General features: G+C 35.7%; 2 protein-coding genes across 2 annotated transcripts in view; both read right to left on the bottom strand.

Annotated features, from left to right (window-relative positions):
- Dh31-R (Diuretic hormone 31 Receptor) overlaps positions 1-22,485 on the bottom strand; it is a 45,375-nt gene that overhangs the window by 12,186 nt on the left and 10,704 nt on the right. The window contains 2 exon segments of the mRNA XM_068289074.1: positions 610-726; positions 836-1,028. Coding sequence (XP_068145175.1) covers positions 610-726; positions 836-977 — 259 coding nt within the window. The 5' untranslated portion in view covers positions 978-1,028.
- LOC137577211 (uncharacterized) lies at positions 6,651-8,492 on the bottom strand. The gene is made up of 3 exons (XM_068290613.1): positions 8,480-8,492; positions 6,891-8,131; positions 6,651-6,835 (listed from the first exon to the last, which is right to left on the bottom strand). Coding segments are annotated over exons 1-3 (1,254 nt in total). The 5' UTR covers positions 8,481-8,492; the 3' UTR covers positions 6,651-6,823.

The raw sequence follows: 22,485 nt of genomic DNA, 5'->3' as shown, positions 1-22,485 counted from the left end.
CCTATAGAAGGAAGAGATAAAAGAAAGGGAAGGCTTGCAGATAAAATTTGAATATTTATGGCGATATCCGTATGTGTGTTTGTGTGTCTGCTGGAGAAGCTTGCTTATTCCACACTCCCACATTTTCTCTTTTTCTTTTTTTTTTGGTTGTGCACCCCTGCAACATGTTTCCAATTGATTGGCTGTGTTTGTTATAAATATTAAAAAAGAAGTATCAGCAGCCTGAAAGTATGCTACATAAATTGGGGATAAGGTTATGAAATCAAAGGTAAAGAACTCAGCCAATTAGCATGTGTGAGAGAGAGGGAGAGAGTAAAAGCTTCATTACGATGGATATTTCTAAATATATAGAAACATTATTTCCGCTGGGCAACAAGTGAGTGTGTGGCTCGCTCTCTCTGGGTGTGTGTACGTAGAGGGGTGTGGCTTTATTTATTTAAATACATACATACATATATACATCCTGCAGACAACAACAAGCAAAGCGAACTTTTATTCTTGTCAAATGCAGATATATCCAGACAGAGATACAGAGTCAAAACGGATGTGGAAGTTGCTTTGTGTATTTTCTCGCTGCTTTTTATCTCTTCAGTTGTGTGTTTTACTTACTCAGTGGATCGAAGCCAGTGATAAAGTCCGGACACCGTTCGTAGGCAGTAGTGCCAGCGGCCGTATCCGGCCAACAAAGCCAATCATCAAAGGTACCCGCACAATGTGGCACAGAATCTGGGCATCAAAAAAAAAAAAAAAAAAAAGAAAAAGAAAACAAGTGGAAACATTCAACGCACATTTTCGTGGAAAGCGAGTCAGAGTGAGGAAAATCATTTACTCTCACCTGAGATTTGGCTGGCATTGAGTCGGGCTTGACAGGCTTGACGTAGAGCATCAAAATCGGGTCCACTTTCGGATACTGCCACGGCGCTGGCTCCTTCTGCCGTTTCACCCGAATCGCTGCTACTATTACTATTCTCACTCATCGTACTTCGTCTATTTAGTTGCCAGCTGCATTCAAATTCAAGTTATTTCAGCTGAAACAGACAATTTTGCAATTATTTTTGCGGGGCTTTTAATAAATTTCAATGCATTTATTTATTTGAGTGTGTGTGTGTGTGTGTGCGTGTGTTTATAACTCGCGCTTCATTGCATTTCCCTCGATTCTGTTTGTGTTTTACAGCTGGTTTGCAATGAGAATTTAATTGGTTTTACGGCTTTTACATTTCAGTTCATTTTTATTTTAATGCCCGCCATTTTATGTATGTGTATGGTGAAAATTTAAATGGCTATCCCCAAAAGTATACCCTTGATAAATGTACATTCTGCACAGGCTAGGGTCAGGCTATATAGCCTAGCTATATATCACGCAAAGGAACATAAATGCTGACGGCTTTAAGAAATTCAATTCTAGCTAGCCGAATTTTCTTGTACCCTTTAAATAACAATATATTGGAAAAGCAAATCCTTTAATCCAAGGTTTTTAAAACCTATTAATCTAATTGAAATTTATGTTTTGTTTTTACTTGTTATCTATTAGTTACATGATAGGTTAGTGCATTGATTCACAGATTTGGCTCTCTATTACTACATTTCGTTATTTTTTTTGTCACCGTCTCATAATGTCACAAAATTTCCTTTACAGGGTATTTGGTATTTTTTTTGGTGGTACACTGTCGGCAATTAAATATCGATCAGATTGCAATATTTAATTAATGAACAATAAAACCATTGACAAATAAAAGCAAATAAATCTCAGCAAACGCTTTAAAGGGTCTCCTTGACCTTTTTGAGAAAAAAACAAACAAACAAGTGTCCATTTGCTGCAGAGTTGACTTGTGTTTTTAAGAGATTGCTAAAATAACTTATGCAAGTGCATAAAGAAGGATTGAAGCATAAAGGAATATGCACAGAAAAGTTGTAAAAATATAAAGAAAAAAAAACATGTTGCACTAAACTTAGTATGTCAAACTGAAAGTAGATTAAATGGATAAAACAAATAAACTCTATGTACATAGATATTCTTCTGTGTGTGTGTGTGTGTACTTTTATGACAAAACTTGCATAAATTTTCTTACACAAAGTTGCACTTTTTTTTTTTTTTTTGTGTATTTTGCGTTTTGTGAAAAGAGTTGTAAAATCCTTTTGTTTATTTTTTTTCTCAAAATAAAACAAATGCAGAGCTATTGAAGAGAATTTTTATGCATTCAACCCTAACAACATGCCCCTAAAGGTATGCAAAAGGCAAATGTTTGTACAGGTTTTTGCGAGCATTCGATGAGCATTGAAATGGAAAGCATCATCAAATCGATGACCGGTGAAGAATCTACCGCAATGAAGAGACCGTTGAGAGTCTGAAATTTTGTGATTTGCCAAAGTGACAGAGAATAGGAGAGTAAACACAGACAGCATGAAAAGGGGGTTAAAATCGGACGAATTGCTTTGGCAATCAGCAGTATTTTGGCCTTACCCAGTTTCCAGTTGTTGTAATCTCATCGTTTAGGCAAATTGCTGTTTCTGATGCACTTAAAACAGATGCAAGCCGAGCTGAATTGGTAATGGAAATGTTTCTTTGGATTAAAATTGCAGATGAAGAGCTACATGCTTCGGTTGGATAACCTTGTCAATGGTTTTTATGTTGAACGATAATACTACAACTACACAAAGAGGGGGAGGGAGACAAATTTGGTTATTAACTTGGTCCTTTTGCTCGTAAAAATAACACTCGAACGAGCAAAAAGGAACCACTTAAATTTTTACGAGGCCCAAGGCACAATGACGGGGCGACTCTTGTTGATATCACAAAAGGGCGACAAACTTGCCCATAAATCTTTTGCCATTGAACTCACTTGCAGCCCCAAGACTAGAGAAGGTGAAATGAGTTATCAATTTCAAAGCTTTGCCACGATCTTAAGGTTGAAAAGTCAAAAAGAAAAAACGAAAAGAATCTATTCAAAAACTTAAATGAAGTGAAACCACTGCTTGAATAGCCTCTAAAGAATACTTTCTAGCTTCTGCGCCTAACCTATGCTCTTTCTCTTTCTACCTCTCTTTCTTTCTGTCCTCTAAATATGTACATATTGTAAGAGTTATAATCGTTTATTATTTTCTCAGCTTTAATATCAATTCACAATGGATGGATTAATATTTTTATGTTTTTCTCAAATGCACGTCTGGTCGCTGTAAGCTTTTCAGATAGGAAGAACGTATCAGCGTTGTCTTCTTTTAAGGTCATCGATATCACAACATTGATATCGATATAACTTAATCGCTACATAATACAGGTTATCGCTTATACAATAGGGTTCTTTTATATATGTATTGGATTAGCGTTATTATTGAAGTAAGTAAATAAGTATTATATACATACTTAGACCAGGGGATTTATATGTAGCCTACTACAACTCGGCCATTCTGACATTTGGATCTCCTGATCACGTAATCTTAAGTTATTTCTATACATTGATACATATGGATATTTTCTTATTATTAAGTAACATAGTAATACATTTAATATTTTTATATTTTTCTTCACATCTTAAATTTGATCTTTATTTTTTGATCCAGTGTCTTATATTCTGAATGCTCCACACGCCCTGATATGGGTTACGAGATACTTGAAAACCTTCCACATCTTTAAGTAAAAATCTATCATTTTTTAAAACTTTTTCTATTCGGTAAGGTCCTTTATTCTTTGGAATTAGTTTCTTTGACGTACCAACTGTGCTATCAAAATTTTTTACCATAACATAGTCTCCTTGCTTAAATTCTTTTGGCTTTCGTTTGCTTTTATCATAATAAGTTTTGTTGTAGGACTGAGCATTATTTTGAGCCTCAATTGCCTCATTCCTGATTTCTGTTAAACTCTTCTGCTTGGTGTCTTGATTTATCATTTCTAGTTTCTCTTTTAATTCATCTACTATTCGCCCCCTTTGTGACGTTCCAAACAACATAACACTTGGCAATTGTTTTACACTTCGATGCTGTGTATTGTTCATTGCATACTCCACCTGTTCTACCACTAAATCCCAATGCAATCCTTTCTCAGGTTCAACTAATTTTGCAATCATCGGGCCTAGACTTCTGTTAATTCTTTCTACCTGTCCGTTTGCTTGGGGAGATCCGGTCGCGATTTTAATATGTTTAATGTTATAGTTTTCTATAAACTCCTCGAACTCACTTGAAGTAAAACAACTACCTCTATCAGAAATAATACACTTTGGTTTACTGTATGTTCTAAAATAATCTTTAAGACTTGACAAAACTTCTTTAGTACTGGTTGTTTTCGTCGTATATAATCGTACGAATTTCGTAAACCCATCTACAACCACGAATATATGCTTTTTTGCTCTACCAGCACTCACTGGCCCATAATGATCAATGTGAATCAATTCAAATGGTCCATTGCCTTTAGGTATACAATGCAAGAAACCTTGTTCTTTTCCAGATCTTGGAGAATAGGCAACACATTTAAGACAGTTTTCAATATGACTAGTACATTTGTCTTTGAGGTTTGCGAACCAGTAACTTTTATTAATTAAATTAATCATTTTGTCTCTCCCTATATGTCCTATTTCATTGTGATACCTATACAACACATGATCTTCCATATTTTCTGGAACATAAAAGAGAAGTCTACCATCATTTGCTTTTCTATAAATCACTCCATTTCTCATCTCATACAATTTGTGTTCAGCCTTCTCTAATAATTTCCTTAAGTTTTGAATTTTAGGATCCTTTGATTGGCAAATTATTAGGTTATCTTCAAAACTTGTTGTTTCAACTACCATAACATTTGTACATCTGCTCAAAGCATCTACATGCTGCATTTTGTTTCCGGGCCTATAAATCAATTCATAATCATAGTTTTGAAGCTCTAACGCCCATCTAGCAATTCTAGGGTTAAGTTCAACTTTGTTTAATGTCAGTGTTAAAGAATTACAATCTGTCATAATCTTAAAGCGTTTACCTTGAAGGTAAATACGAAATCTGCGTAAAGCATAAATGATTGCAAGAGTTTCTAACTCAAAGCTATGATACTTTTCTTCTGCTCCGGTTGTTCGTTTTGAAAAATAGGATATAGGATGCAACAATTTGTCTGATTTTTTCTGAAGTAACACTGCTCCGAATCCTAAAGCACTGGCATCGCAATGCAATTCAACCTCATCCTTGTAATCGTAAATTGCTAACACCGGTGCATTTATAAGTTTTTCTTTGAGCAGTAAAAAACAATTTAATTCTTTTTCTTGAAACACAAATTCATTTTCTTTTTTCAAAAGATCATATAACGGTTTCGCTAAAATAGAAAAATCTTTAATAAATCTACGAAAGTACGAGCATAACCCAAGAAAACTTTGAACAGCCTGTGCCTTTTCAGGTATTGGAAAATTTTTTATCGCTTCCATTCCTTTATCATCTGTTTTTATACCTTCACCTGATATTTGATAACCTAAATATTTGACACAGGACTTCATAAATTCACATTTGTCCAAACGTAGCTCTAATTTATTCTTAGCTAATCTTATAAAAACATCCTTTAGAGTTTCTAAGTGTTCATTTATATCCTTGCTGGCGACCATGATATCGTCCATATACACAACTAACTTGTTGTCTTTAATCATATCACAAAATATCTTATTTATAAAGCGTTGAAACACAGCTGGCGAATTTTTTAATCCCATGGGCATTCTTAAAAATTCGTATTGCCCTAATGGAGTGACAAACGAGGTGTACTTAATAGATTCCTCATTTACATGCACATGAAAGTATCCATTTTTAAGATCCAATTTTGTGAACACCGTTTTATTTACTAATTTGTCAAGTAGGTCATCTATCAGTGGTAATGGATAATTATCTTTAATTAAAACTTTATTTAGTTTTCTAAAGTCGATACACAAACGAATATCTCCTGTTTTCTTTTTTACTAACACGATTGGTGACGCGTACTCCGACTCACTCGGCTGTATAATTCCTTTTTTTAAATAATCATCTAATAATATTTGCAATTGATCTTTTTCTGTATATGAAAGGCGTCTGGGAGAACAACTAAAGGGTTTCGATTTTTCTAAATTTAATTTGATTTCACATCTAGTCATTGGCTCTTCTGGGATTGTCGCATTTAAAGAATAAATTTTAATTATTTGTCTTAGTTTACATTTGGTATCATAATTCAGTTTTTCGTCCCAATTAAAATCTTCAATTGTGTCTTCAGTGTAATTAATATTTGATAAGTCATTGACGACTTTTTCTAATTCTTCCTCAATAAATTTGTTATTTGATTGAATAGTAAGTATTTCGTGTCTCTGTTCATTTAACGTCCTATCAGACTGTATCCTATCTTTTTCCTTTAACTCTGTGTTATCTGTTTTATTTAATTCTATACTAACTGTTTCATCTAACTGTTTACTTACTATTTTATCTACTTGTTTACTAACTGTTTCATCTAACTGTTTACTTACTATTTTATCTACTTGTTTACTAACTGTTTCATCTAACTGTTTACTATATTTTAAGTTAGAATTATTTGTATCTTCTCTGTTTTCAATCTCCATTTTTTGTACTGTAACCAATTTCAGTGCGCTTAGATTAAATTTCAAATTACATGCCGCTAAAAAGTCTCTTCCAAGAACTACATCGTGACTCATAGACTCATTCGGTACTACATTTAAATAAAAATAACATTTTATTGATCCTTTCAATACATAACATAAGGTTTTTCCAAATATGTTTAATTGGCTTTGATTTAAACCGAAATATTCTTTCAATACTGGCTCCAGTGTTAGGTGATTTGATATATGACGTTTTTTAACAAAAGAAATAGAGCTTCCAGAGTCTAGGAGGCACGCTGCAATTAATGGAGATCTAGATTTTTGACAAAAATATATATTGAATATTCTTACATATTGGTTGCCAGTCGCACTCTTCCTCTCCGGACATTGGGCAACAAAATGGCCAAAAGCACCACAAGCGTAGCAAGATCCTCGCTCCCTTTTCGGTTTATGACAATCAATTGCTAGATGACCCTTGGAATTGCAATTCACGCAACGCACATCCTTATAGACGCTGTTATAAGACTCTCTGCCCGATTGTGTTGGAATAGGATGTTTCTTTAACTCCGGTAGACGCACTGATGAAAACGCCTGAAGGATTTGCCTTGGATCCGAAAAACACTGGATACGTGCTTGATCGCGCAAACTTTTTGATGATATCCCGTCAATGATGCACTCCAACAGCTCCTCCATATCGATGTTGATGTCATCAGCCAGCCTCATCTTTTCATCGAAATAGGAACCAAAATTCTCGCTGGCTAGCCACTTGCGATTCTGAAATTTGCTTCTAGCCTCAGCTTTCGATGTTTTATTTCCAAATGCCAAGTAAAGTTGATCAAACAGCTGATCGACCGGCTCGAGAATACGTGTCGCACTGTTGTGCAGCCACTGTTGTGCTTTACCCTTTAGCTTAGCGATAAACAGCATCCGCATGCATACAACATCCAAGTTATATATTTGCGAAATATTTTGCATCTGAGAAATCCAAGCGCGAGCACAAGTGTCCCCATTATAATCCATAGCAACTTCCTTTGCTAGCGACAGAGCTGCTGCTGGTGAATCCAATAACTTGTTTATCATTTGGTTGGATCGCTGTTCAACACTACCATATTTGGCGGTGCCAATGTGGTCGTTGATATTTCCAGCGTTGCCACTGCAGTTGGTGTCTTTTAGAGCGTTGCCACTGTGGATGTTGACGTCATTAATGCTGTCAAGGCAATCGACTGTAAGATTGCCATGTGCTCGATCTGAAACCTCGAGACACAACTTCTGTAGCATGGCTCTGGTAGCATTGAGTTCTCCACGTAACTGTATCAATGTTACAGCTTCATCGTTTAATGCTTCCATTTGCTCTGGCTGAGCGCTGATTTGTTGTTCGACAGCTTCAATCTCCTCATCATGCGGTAGCTCAGCATCCACATGTTGAGCTAGGGGCTGATCACGGTTTCCTTGCTGCTCAATGTTTTCAGCTTGCTGAGACTCCGGTGGACTTCCACGCTGCTCTGGTGGAATTTCAAGCAGACGGGCCATAATTTCGGCTCTAGAGCCCGTTGTAGGCAGACCGAGACTCTGTAACCACTGTTTTAAAAACACTACGGAACACAAATTAAAGTTAACTTCGTTCATGGCGAGTAAGAACCACTTCTGAGATTGTAAGAGTTATAATCGTTTATTATTTTCTCAGCTTTAATATCAATTCACAATGGATGGATTAATATTTTTATGTTTTTCTCAAATGCACGTCTGGTCGCTGTAAGCTTTTCAGATAGGAAGAACGTATCAGCGTTGTCTTCTTTTAAGGTCATCGATATCACAACATTGATATCGATATAACTTAATCGCTACATAATACAGGTTATCGCTTATACAATAGGGTTCTTTTATATATGTATTGGATTAGCGTTATTATTGAAGTAAGTAAATAAGTATTATATACATACTTAGACCAGGGGATTTATATGTAGCCTACTACAATATATATGTTTTGTGGGCGTGGCTGTGTGATAATAAAAATATTTTTACGACAATGCGCGAAACTCACGCAAAACGTTGGCAATAACAGAAATTAGCAATAAAAATGTGTGGGCGAGAAAAAAAAAGTGCCTAGGCGAAAAGTAAGTAAAAGTAAGGAGAGCGGGCAAGAGAGGGAGCAGGTTGAACCCAGCTGCTAATGCTTTTCGGTTTGGTACTAGAATCGTAAATTGCATTTGATAAAAGTAACACGAAGAAGCAAAGGAAAACTTCAATAAAATGCCAAGAAAACATATAAAAAGTCTCATTCTCTCTCTCTCTCGCTCTCTATGCTTTCCACTCACACTCCAGAAAAATGTAAGAAACATGTGTTGAACTCATAGTGGTGGTTGACACGTTTTCCATTAAACTATCATGAGAAGAAGAACAAACGCAAAGAAAAAAAAACCCCAGGACACAATAATGAAAAGGTAAGAAAAATCTGCCTGAATGCTTTGTGAGCCTACGATTTCCGCTTCACGATCCACATGACGTATGAGTAATGAAAATTTTTCACTTCTCTAATTCCAAGTGCTCGCTGGCTGGCTCCTTTAGTGTGTGCCTGTCAGCACTCTCTTAACATTTCATGTACCTATAGTTTATCATTGCAAAGTGTTTTTCATTTTCAGTTTTTAAACTGAATTTATTAGACACATAAATCATAAAGACCTCACAAACGCAAAATACACACACACACACACATAAGTTCACTCTGTCGTTTGCAGCTTTGTCTCCCCCTCAAGCTCTATATTTCTCTCTCTCTCTTTCTCTATCTCTAGAGGGCACTCTATTTGATTTATGCTCAACAGCATTTGATTCAATGGAATAAACCGGCAAATAACAAATAAAAAGGCATCCAAAAAAGATCCCTAATAATTGATGCGGGGATGAAAATATGTATGTAATTAATGTTTCATTTCGAAAACAACATAGAACTAAAAAAAATAAATAGAAGAACAATTAAACAAAGTCCAAGGCTAACTTTAAATACCATGAAATCTATCATACTCAGTGAATTCAATGATTTAAAAGGGCATATGAGCTAGCTTTAAAAACTTTAATTCTAACTAATTCTATTTATTACCTATTCCTTAAGATATCCATTACCATAAATTCTTATATACAACAGCGTGATTAATGTTTCGTTAATATGTTCACTAGGGAATGCTCGATTATAGCCACATAACAATGCTTCAGGTGCTCTCATATCCTTTACACTCGGCTGTCAGCAATCCGGACAGATGAGACCACAGGAGCAGAGAAGGGTCTCAGTGGTTTTTTTTCCTGTAGAAAGTGCTGAAACTGCAGGCGGCAAAGGGAAAAGGCTAAAAGAATTTTGCGCAAATTTATGCGCTCCTTATGCATTTTTAAAAACCTTAATAAATGTCAGGAGTATTTCTCTCCTCAACATATTTGAACCCTAAAGGTAACTTGGCACCTGTAGCTTTGGGGTGAAAACAAAAACATTAATTTTGGAACTGATTTCAAATATTCTGTTGAAAGGGTATCAAAAGAGTCGTTACTTGAATAAAACTGTAGAATTTTTCGTATTTATTATTTATTTTAGGGGACGCATTTGTTAACAAAAAAGCTTTCACGATTTTTGTATATTTTTTATCAATTCTTTTCTTTATTTTTTTTTTAAAAAACATTGTCAACACGAAAAAATATTATTCTTCATTTTTTTCCATCATGCCCTAGAGTGTGTATAAATGTGTGTGTGTGAGTGATTCCATGAGAAAAAAAGTGGGATTTCCCAAGCTAGATTTTTATGGATTGAAACGTTGATTGAGTTTTTTACAATTCCACATTTTCTCGCTATTCTTTTCTTTTTTTATGGAACAAAAAAATCAATAGAATTGGCAATTTATGTCTTTTGTGACATGTTGGGAAATGCAATAGGCAAACCATATGGTGCCTGCTAACATTGCTTTATACTCGCGAAATCCGATTCAAATGCAATAAGCCTGCGAACACATGGTTTTAGTGAGTTGATTTGTATATTTGAACATCAATTTCTATAGATGGGTTTTATATGGTGTTTAAGTGTGGCTAATAATGACAAGTTTTGGCATCAATGATAAGCGCATAAGCCAAGGTTGCTATTTTAATAATTTTTTAATGACAAATCAATAATATTAATTGCCATTAGGACTTTTAAGTTGGGAATTCAAAAGCAATTTCTGTAATTTCAAGCTTATCCACAGACAGGTATTTCCAATTGGGGTTTTTTAAACGTAATTTAATAATTTGTAGCATAAGAGTTTTCCTAATTTTATATTAATTGCAACTTTGTATTTCTCTTGTTGTCAGTTTTAGCTGTTGTTTCAAACTTTAGCGGGCTTTAACAGAATTTAGCGGTTTTTAGTGAGACCCGATCAAAGCTAGTTGCAGCGTATGGCAACACTGGCAGTTATTTGTGTTTGGCTAAAGTTTGTTGCGCAAAGCAAAGAGATTGTTGTTTGTTGATTTTCTTTTGTGTGTTAAGAATAAAAAATGTGTAAATAAGTTAAATTGGCATTAAGTAAATACGCTTAAATTATTCTATTTGCAAAACGAATCAGTTTGATGTGCGCTGCAATGCAGAGAAACAATTTTTAAGGCTCCGCTGGCCATAGTGTGTGAAAGAGAAAGTGAATAAAGACGCGGTGCAATGCAAAGAACATACATATGTTTGTATGTACATACATATGTATGTATGTGTGCGTAAATTAAATTGGCATTAAGTTTGTATAATTAGTGATTACCTTTTTCTATTCTCGAATGAAATGGGTTTAAAATTTCTTAGTGCTTTGATGGCATAAGTATGCACATACATATGTACGTATGTATGCATGTGTGAAAGAGAAGGGCAAGCTGTCTTACGTGTGTGTGTGTGTGTTTGTCCAAATTATTTGCTGGTCTTACATGTGTGTTGATTCCTTTTTTTTGCTTTTTTTCTGGTGCTTATGTGTGTGTAATTAAAATACAAGAAATTGCTAGTGAAAAAGTGAAGGAGAAAGAGGAAGAGAGCAATTGGAAGAAAAATTCCAAAATAAAATGGTAAGACGAGTGCAATTTAAACTCTTCTTTAAATCTTAAATGATGAAACTGTTATTGATTTAAATAAGGAGTTCATATGTACATACATGTATACATGTGTGTTAGTGTCTATGTCCTGCTTCGACAAAGTCTTCTTCGGCGATTCCCCGAGACGGAATACTGCAGGTTAGTAAAATTTATATTTTAAGGCCTATTCACACAGGCGAAGCTCTTCACCTTGACCGTTTTGAGGTACAAATGTTTTTTGGCATTCAAATTATTGTTACTAAAATAAAAACATTTTTTACTGCTGTATAACTAATATTTTTTAATAACCAAAAGATTTCAAGGCAATGGATTTATTTATTTTCGAGAAGGGAAGCATCGTTAGCATCGATATAAGATTGAACAAACTCAGCCAATAACCTCTCATCGAAAAGAGGACATGTTATTTAAACTGGTTGTTAGAATTAATATCGTTTCCTTTTATATATATATTTTTTTACTTCTCTATTTTTGGCCCTTTTTACTTAAAATATAATATGTACATATGTATGTCTATACAGTGGTACATTATTTACCTACAGATTAAAGGAGTATCCATCAGATAATGTTACCAATAAATGCAAAACTAAAATTTTCAATTTTCAACACTCAAGTCAAACATCAGATTTAAAAACAATATTATTCACTTAATAAATCAAATAGTTATCAAGCCATTTGAGTCTCCTTTTTGCTATAAAAGAAATTGCAACTTGTCAGTTTATTTGACTAAGTGAAATTGTTTAAAGTCAACGTGTGGCTGCTGATTTATATGTAAGTACATACAAATATGTTTCTGTGTTTCTCTCTCCTTCTCTCCTTTTGTGTTAAAAGTAGCTTCATATATCAAATGAAATACCCAAAAAAGTAAATATGAAATAACTCAACAGGCGAAAGCCGTTCTCCCTCTGACAAGAACAACAACAACTACACTGTAACGAGGACATATGTTATGCTCTTTTATGGCCCAGAGAAAAAACAAAAACGCTCAAGGATTATGCCCGTAAGGACGATAAGAAGCAGAGCAAGATTGATAGAATGAACATGTGCAAAAAGAAGAAGAAGACGAAACCGATTATAAAACGAGATAAAAACAAAAAGAGAAAGGTGCATCGAAGCTTGATGAAATCCTAATGGAATAATTTTACAAGAAACTTTGTACAAAAAAAGGTCAAAGGTAAGACCAAAAAAAGGTCAAGGGTATACATGTGGTCAGTAGGGCTAAGGTTGGCTGCAGGTTGCTGCAGCTAAAAAAAAAATGCCTGCAGTCATCTGCGGCAGCTTTGTGCCACATTTTTGCTTTGTATGGCAAGATTCTCTTTTACAAAGGACCAACATTGTTTTCGCTTATGCTGAGCCCAAGGTTCATTGCTTCTCACTTAACCAAACCTAAGCCACGCACCCACTCAGACGAAAAAACGACCCACCAACAACAAAAACAACAACAACATCTTGGGTTTAAAATGAAATACGTGCCACACGTGTTAAATGCGAATTTCTTAGCTCAACAATTGCAACATTTGCATATGTGAATTGGAATGACACAGACTAAAGGAGTGAGTGGCAGAAAGAGAGATTTTCAGTCAGTTTTGGGTTTTACATTGTTATTTGTCTTAACTTGGCTGATGTTTGCTGTGTTGTTGTTATTTTTTTTTTTTTGTTTTGTTCTTTTCAAATGTCTCTTGCGGTCTGTCGTGCAGCTGTTCGCTCCGCTCAGCTCAACTTAACTCAAAGGCAAAGCCAGCGCATTCCTTGATATCCTTTTCACGAAGAGCAAAAGAAACCAGAGAACGCGAAAAGAAAAAAAAGTGTCACAATCTTGGCAACAAGACAAGCTCTCTTGACTACCTTTTTACCCAACCCACGCACACACACACACACACATACACACACACACTCACGACCACTCGGGCTAAGCTTCTGCCACTGAAATCCAACAGTTATTCATCCTGATACCCTGTGACAGAGGTTCATATAAACTTGATGTATGTTGTCATGTGAAAAGCTTTGTAATTCACCATGATAAGCTTCTATAAGAATCTTCTAAAAGGTAAGAATATTTACTGTAATTTATTTTAGTGGAACATTTTTTACAGTACACTCTTAAAAATCTTTCCTAAATCCTTCATTAAAAACCTAGCCATTACTTTGGCAAAGATTACTAGATTGAGAAACAAGGACCAAAGAAAGGGATGCCAACTTGAGGTGAAAGTATGTCGATAACCGTCGCTATCGATAACCCGCTTCAGCTTTATTTTTTCTTATTGCTTCTCAGTTCTTTAATGAAATCTTTTTGATTTTATGTTTAACTAATTATTAAGACTTTGGAATACAGTATACAATAGTGATAAGAGTATATGTATATTGTCCTAAAGTTTGCAAAATATATTTAAATAGTGTCTAAAAAGAGAACATTTTTAGCCTCCTTCAACCTTAAACATTTTTTGTTTTGTTCTTCTTTCCTTTCCAAAAACGCAATTGTCAAATTTCATCCCGTTCTGCCATTAATTGACATCTTCCTTGGTATTCCATTTTAAGCCCTTCCAGGATATCTCCATAGTCGTTTATAAATTTTCCTTTCTTAATATATTTAGCTTTTTTTCCCATTGTATTTAACTTTGTCATTCGCTGCTTATTTGTTGTTGGCTTTCGCTTATGTACTTTGATTTCAACAACTTTCTTTATTTTGTTTTTCGTGTTTTCTGGCTTTTTGTTTTCTCATTCCCTCTCACTTTCTGTGATGCTTTTTGTTTCAAGAACTTTTCTTAAGCTGCGAATTGTTTTTCACTTGCCTAGGTAACGCCCTTCAACAAATAAAAAAAAAAATGTTCGCTAAATTTGTTTATGCTTAAGCAATTTGAAAACTTGTTAGAAACAACGAAAATATATATTCATTTTATTTATAATCCTGAGGTTGCTTTCTTTTAAATTGAATTGAAATGCTCTTGAGAAAGTAAACTAATTGATTTTGACTTGTTCTCTCGCAAATTGGTTGGAACTTTACTTATGTAGCTCACGCTTTTAGCCAGCCAGGACTTCCGAGTCGCGTTCAACAAAACGTTTCCAATTCATATCAATAACATTATATCCATGGACGAAGAGCTAAAAGGTGTTGGTTAGAGGAAGCGAAATGGGGTTTGTGGATGATTTAGGTCGAATTCCCACGCACTTTTTATCAGCAATTTTCGGCACGTTTCATTGAGTTTTGTTTAAAATGTGTTTACAATTGACTTGGCTGACTTGGAAGAGGCCACAAATTGCTTTCCTCCCCGCAAAATTCCCTCCTCTTATTTGTGGGGGCGATGGTAACACCTTGAACCCAACGAACAGTCCATAATGTCAATTGGCAGGCAGTTTGATTTTCATATTTCATTTCATTTTGCAATTTTCTTTGCCATTCATATGGAAATGCTTTTGCCTGGTCCCGTCCCGCCCTCCTCGCCTCCTCTCGCTGCTCAATTGCCTATCATGTGGAACTGGGTTGGGCTGGGTTTCTCTTGGCTGTCTTTTGTGCTTTTAGATGATGTCAAAGTGTCGTCGTTGTCGTCTATATAGAAGCATAATGACTGAACAATAGAGTCGGAGTCAGTTGCGTCGCCTTTCAAATGGGGCAAAGAATAGGCAGATGGCGATTGATTCAATAGATACATACATTTGGTCAATTCTTTCTTTTTGTATGTTGTTTTGCATAAAAGTTAAACGAAATGTTTACTTGCGCATGGTTTTTTGTTCAACAATTAAACTATCTTTCACTTGAACTGAAACTAAATTAAAACTTCCCATGTCCAGCAAAAGTTTTTAATTAAAATCAAAAGTTTCTTCAGCAACAAAACTTGTTTGGTGGGGTGTATCGAGTGGAGAACATAATCGAACTGTGAATCTAATCACAATCAATATGTTGAAATCCAAACTGCGTCAGTTAAAGTCAGGAGCGGTTTCCAACAAAAGTTAAAATTAAATCCAGAATTCGTTTAAGAATAAATTTAAGTCTTATGATACCAAAACATTTCACAGCCCTTGGCTATCATTTTCTACCGAAATACGCTACATATCAAAAAGAAAATGATAAAGGTCGATAGCATCGAAGACTTCGAGTGTTGGGTTAAGATTAAAAGTTAATTAAAATGTAAAACATAAATAACGAATTGATAATTCAATAACCAAAAAGCATGGTCATGGCCAGAATATTGTCTAAGAAGTAACTTCGGCTATAACGATGTTTATATACCCTTGCTCAAAATATTTTTTCTGTTTCTGCATAAAATCTTCAAAGTCCGTCTGTGTAAATTAGTAAGATATAAAAAACAAAGTGAGTAACTCGTTTTATCGACTTGGACTTCGTTCATAGTACGAAAGGAACAACTATTTTAAATTACAAAGACCAAATGGGCTTATGCTTATTATATATATTCAACCCACCCTCGTGAACATTTGTAACATTTTTGTTTAATAATAAAAAGCTTTGTATGTATATGGTATACTATGCTGTTCTTACACTATTCTCAAATACAACGACAATTCAAGTTACATAATATGCATTTCCTGGTTTTAAGAGGTTTAGTTTCGCCAAATCGATGCAAATTAACTTGAGATAAACCAAAGCACCCAGTCCTATATAAGTTTCAATTTCATGGCCATGGTCCATACGGTTAACTTTCACCATGTTGTCAGCTAACGGTGTTGTTCCTGCCCTTTGCCTGCTTGCTGTCCTGTCTGGGAAGGGCTTCTTGTTCGCTGATGCCGTCATTGGAGGGGAATACGCTCGTGCAGGACAATTTCCCCATATGGCTGCCTTGCTAGTAAATGGCGTTCTTCAATGTGGTGGTTCCTTGATCTCAAATTCAGTTGTCCTTACCGCTGCGCACTGCTTTGTAGGGCAGAATATCATTACGATGACAGTCATTATCGGCACCTCCGATTTAACTGATGCCTACGCACAAACCTTTAATGTTGAAAAATTTATCACTCATCCAAACTTCAACTATGATAGCAGGGACTACGATGTTGGATTGCTTTGGCTATATGGACAAGTTGAATTTAATGAATTTGCCCAACCAATTGAAATGGGTGTTCCCGGTGTTGACAACCCTGCAAGGTACGCCACTGTCTGCGGTTTTGGTGGCATAGATCAGTTCGAAAATAAGCAAAGTCATCTAATATATGCGGATATTCAGCTATGGAGTCGTAATTATTGCAATGATTACAATCTTCCTTTCATAACGGATCGGATGATTTGCGCAGGAGATCCGCGTGGACGAGGCACGTGCCAAGGAGATTCTGGTGGACCTTTAATCGTAAATGGCATACTTATGGGAGTTGCATCGTGGATTTTCGGATGTGGCGCAGTGTATCGGCCGTCCGTTTTTACATCGGTGACCCATGTTCGTGAGTGGATAGATCAAAACCTTAATGTCTAAAACAAAAGCGTTCTTCTTAGCAAATTCCTCATGAACTCACAATTTGAATTTATCTGTGTGTCTGTCAATATCCGAACCTTAAATTGATTTTGTATCCAAATCCTTCGCTTTCTTTAACAATCACACTTTATTGAATTTTATCGCCGCACACGGTAATCATTTTAATAAGCAAAACATTCACGTTTTTGATTATAATTATTTCTTATCAAAGATAAGTGTGTCATTTTGGATTAGTTAAAGAGATAATCAGTCTAGGTTTGTGTAATGCCTGCAAAATTAAAAACCGTAACAAACTTGATTTGAGTTCATAATACTTCAATATATCTACAAAATTTGCAACCTCTAGTTCATATTCCCTTCCTTTGATGTCTAGATGACGGACCAATCTATATTGCTCGGCCATAAATATACTTCATGGTTCTGACAAATTTTAATACGGATTATTCACACAATGATTATAAAAACTATTCTTAATTGGGATTACGGTTATTATTATAAAATTTATGTTTCCTGTTTGTAAATGGTTTAGTTTCGCAAATTAAATGCATTTTTACACAGTTAGGTAACTTAAAATTCCCGATTCTATATAAGTGGAGTTCTTTTGGGTATGATTCTAGCAGTCAACATTCACTATGTTGTCAACTAACAGTGTAGTTTTTTCTTATTGTCTACTTCTCATTATCTGTAGTAGTGAATTATTATTTGCTGCTGTCAAAAATATTGAGAACGTTGGCATCATAGGCGGCCGAAATGCTCATGCAGGACAGTTTCCTTCTTACGTTTGCTTGCAATTGGAAGGCTTTCAAGGATGCCGATGTAGCGGTTCCTTAATCAAAGAGACGTTTGTCCTTACCGCTGCGCACTGTCTTAAAGGTGTAGATGTCAAAAAGTATAAAATTATTGCTGGCATCATCGACTTAAGGCAGGCTAACAATGGACAAATACTCGAAGCTAAAAAGTCCATCATTCATCCAAGATTTAACAGTGAGAATTTGGATTACGATATTGGATTGCTTCGCCTAAGTAATCCAGCTATATTTAATGCGAATGTACAATCGATTGCCATGGCCGCTGCCCGTGCCAAGTATCCAGATGATGCGGTAGCGCTTACCATCGGATTCGGTGAAATCGATGCACATGGAACTGTGCAAAGTTTTTTGAAATTCGCAGAAATTGACATATGGGGTCAAAAAATTTGCACTTCCCAGTATTTTCCTGAAATAACGGAACGTATGATTTGCGCAGGGGATCCGCTTGGACAAAAAGGTCCCTGCAAAGGAGATTCCGGTGGCCCATTGACTATAAATAACACTCTTTTTGGGGTCTATTCATTTAATTATGGCTGTGGCATACCAAATTATCCGTCCTTGTTTACATATGTACCCCTTGTTCGTCAGTGGATATATGAACAAACTAATATCTAGCTTCATAAATTATATTTATTTATGTGTGTCTTAGTTTAGAAGGACTTCATTTTATGACGTTAAATAGATGAATATGATATATTAATTGTCTTAATTATCTCTTACAACGACTGAGGTAATACAACAAAGTTTTCGGCAAACAGGACCATATGATCACACTGCTTTTCGACAACAGACTCTCGCTCCTCTCGCGGGCAATAACGAAACCATTGTTGAAAGGAAGGAGACAGCAGTTCTAGACTTCAGTTGATAGAAAAGAGAGCGAACTAGCTCACTTTGACTGATGCAATACTCAGACATAGGATATCGTAGAAAGAATATTGCAATAACTGACATTCACATTTGTCTAGACTCCTCTCTTTCAATTGGTATACTTTGAATCATTAGTTAAAAAAAATTAGATGGCCACTACGCGAAGTAATATGTGATTTCCCATTTGCTATGGATTTAAACTATGGAATTCAAATTAGTATTATGATTGATTATTTTCTTTCGTTTTAACACTATTATTTGCGGTTGTTACTGATCTCTAATCGTTTGCACCAACAGTTTTAGTTGTAAATGACCTCTTTTAACGATAATTTGACTGAAGTTATAGCATTTATAAATTTGAAGTTCTTTGGAAAAAAATAATGAAGTCGTGTTTCACTATGTTATCACCTAACAAGGATATGATTTTACTTTGCTTGCTACTTGCTCTAGCAAGTAAAACCATCTGCTCTGTTGCCGCTTTTGATGCTAGTATGTTTCGTACCATTGGCGGTCAAATTGCTAGACCAGGACAGGTTCCTTATGTAGTGGCCTTGACCCTGAATGGCTTTCGTCACTGTGGCGGTTCATTGATCTCAGATACAATCGTCCTAACTGCTGCTCATTGCACTTGGGGCCATCAACCCAGCCAAATGAATGTCATTGCAGGCATAAACGATCTGAGTACTCTCGTTGGACAAGTTTTCGATGTTGCTGAACTTATCAACCATTCACAGTTTACACCTGGGAAATGGGATTACGACATTGCACTGGTTCGTTTGACTAGCCCCGTTCGATTCGACGGTATGGTGCAAAAGATTCCATTGGCCGATTCGAATTCCGAATACCCGGGAAATAAGGTGGGAATTGTTAGCGGATTTGGTGCCATAAATCAAAAGCTCGATATGCAAACATATCTGAGATCTGCCCAGGTTCCGATATGGGGTCGGTTATATTGCAATAAGATAATTCCTGACATTATGGATCGAAAGCTTTGTGCAGGAAATAGGAGTGGATTGGTGGGTGCATGCCAAGGAGATTCTGGTGGTCCCCTGGCTGTGGATGGCAAACTCTTTGGAATCGTATCTTGGGGATATAATTGTGGCACAGCAGGTGAGCCATCCGTCTACTCTTATGTGCCTGCCTATCGCTCATGGATCTATCAAAATGCTGAAGTATAAAAAAATCGCAAAAGTGATTAAAAAACAAATTTGCAAACAAAGATAGTAATAAAAATCAAGAAAACCAGTTGATTTGGATGATCTGTCAGAAATGTAATCTCTTCTAAATTTACAAACTGTCTTTCTTTCGTTATGACATCCCCTTTAAAGGGGACCTTATCAGTTGCTGTGAATCATTTCTCTATTAACACGATAAAAACGAAGCACACGAAAACCACCAAAACATGACCCCATCCTCTAACAAACTGTTGCCAAACTTCGATCGAAGGCTTCAGGTAAAAGATATTAACAACGAATTAGGAAGTCATCGCGGAGCCCCGAGGTAACAAAAGTCAAAAGGGCATCATCCAGTCTAGGGCGATAGACGAGGGAGCGGAATCAAAAACTTTAACTTTGTTGTTTGTTGCATGTTTATTTACTTGGCATCTTTTTCTCTCTCCCTCTTAATGTTCTTCGACAGATGCCACTCCGCTGCTAATGAAATTTCACTTATTGTAGTTAATTAATTTAGTTTGTGTGTGTAGTGTCTGTAATTTGGTTTCACTTCTTCTTCCTCAAGATATTTTGCCCTGCGGTTGACAACAATATGGGCAACAAAAAAGGATGAAGCGACAGCTATATGAACATTGAGCATAAATCTGCCTTGCCGCACCGCACGAAACAAATGACTCTCAAACTGCCCTCCATCCACGTTTTGTTGTCCTCTTTGCTTCTTACAGTGTATCTGACAGATACAATCGCAAGTCCATTACAAGCCCCAACTGTCTGTCGGTATTACAATGTAAAAGTATAAGACTCTGCGTGTTGGTAGGTGGGTGTACGGGTGTGTGTATGTGCTTGTTTGTTGTGTGTGAGTGTGTGTTGTATGTTGCGCTCTGCTGCTCTTTAATCCAGCTGGTTGACCACTATTGTGTCCCACTATCTCTTATCTGATTTGCCTTTTGCCCGCTGCAGGCCAATTTCAAAGGAAATCTTTTTTGTTCGATTCGTTTCATTTTTGTTTTCGTGTTATTGCAAATGTTTGTGCTGTTTGTTATGGTATAGCCTTTCTGTGTGTCTGTGTGTGTGTGTGTGTGTTATCGTTACTCTGATTGCTCGTTGCCTTTTTGCCAATTAAAACCATGTTGCCCTTTTGCCGTATAATTCAATAAAAGTGTGCCAAATGTATTGAATTGCCATACCGAAAATTTGGCACAAATCCAAAAAGAAATTGCAATGAAGCTAACTTCGTTTAATGCCGAAAAATAAATACCCTTGCAGTTCCTTGAAATTGAATCAATAAATGAATAAGTAGAATTCAAATGGAAAATATAAAGAGGTGATAACTAGAGAGAGAATATTTTTAGCAAAAATTTAAGTCGTAGATTGAAATATAAAAACGAAAACTGAAATGTCTTAAGAACATGAAATGAAAAATTCCAAATTACTCTAAAAAATCATATTCATTCATTCCTTTTTAAAAAGTCACATCCACTCTTTCCATTCCAATTATTCTATATTTTCGTTCCTCCTGAAACATGGAATTTTTACAGAAGAACTAGTTTTGCACTGACGAAACAGACAGATATACAAGGTATTAGAGGACCTAACAAAAAAAATACAAACTGATTCTTCTTTGTTGCATTTGTTGAGCTTGGTTGATGTTTCAAACGAATTGGCTTACTAAAGCCAATACAAATGACGAAACAAAGGATTATTTTGAAATCGTATTATAAAGGTGCAGTTTGAAGCTCCGAAAAGCCTTTTGTTGGATGCACAAGACAGCGAGAAAAATTTGTTTAAATGTTTGAAAATGTGTGTTGAAGACTGAGTGGTGTCAAAATAAGCCATTTACCCATGTCTTTACCCAGAGCGTTACATTTTTGAGACTTTTTCAGAATATAGTTAGGCTAATTGTTTCATTGTCCTTAACAGTTACAAAAACTAAATCCTTATTCATGGAAATTCTGAGAAACAGTCAGGACACCTTTGTTGCTTCAGAGTTTTCTACTAGTCGTTACTTCTTTGCAAGTTGTTTGAAATCTTGTCTCTAAGTCCCATCAACAAGAGTAATCATCTAAAAGGCGTTGTCCTGCAACCGTTCTTTCATTTCAAACCAAACATTGCTATTTAAAGCTCTGCTGATTATTTGGAAACGCTTACAAAACAAAGTAAAGAGTATACATTATCTGTTATTCCATCTGCTACTGGGTGGTTGAATTAACTTCGAATAGATTCTGTGTGGGCTGTGGGTTTTGCAGGATTATTTATGGCAAGTTTGTACAACTTTCGGTTTGATAAGCATCAGGAGAATTTTCCTAGATTTTTTTCTACCCGTGTGCTGCATAATTTAACATGAGTTTTGCATATTGCAACATTCATGGCCATGCGGCATGTGCGGCATAATGAATGCATGGAATGCAAAGTATGAAGTGGCTTTCAGTTAATTTGTTATTTGAATTTGATTTGAACATGACAACAACACCAACAACACAACAGCAACACAAAAAGTGTTATTTAATTTTCATCACATCAATTATTTTCAATTAACTTCAGACTAACAAAAAAAAAAAAGGGAGAAAAACAACATCTGAAACAGACAGCCCTATAGAAAATTCCACAA

This window comes from Drosophila tropicalis, unplaced genomic scaffold (genome assembly GCF_018151085.1).
Source record: "Drosophila tropicalis isolate 14030-0801.00 unplaced genomic scaffold, ASM1815108v1 contig_593, whole genome shotgun sequence".
NCBI lineage: Eukaryota > Metazoa > Arthropoda > Insecta > Diptera > Drosophilidae > Drosophila > Drosophila tropicalis.
The sequence above is the reverse complement of the archived record's forward strand: the minus strand, read 5'-3'. Positions and strand labels throughout refer to the sequence as shown.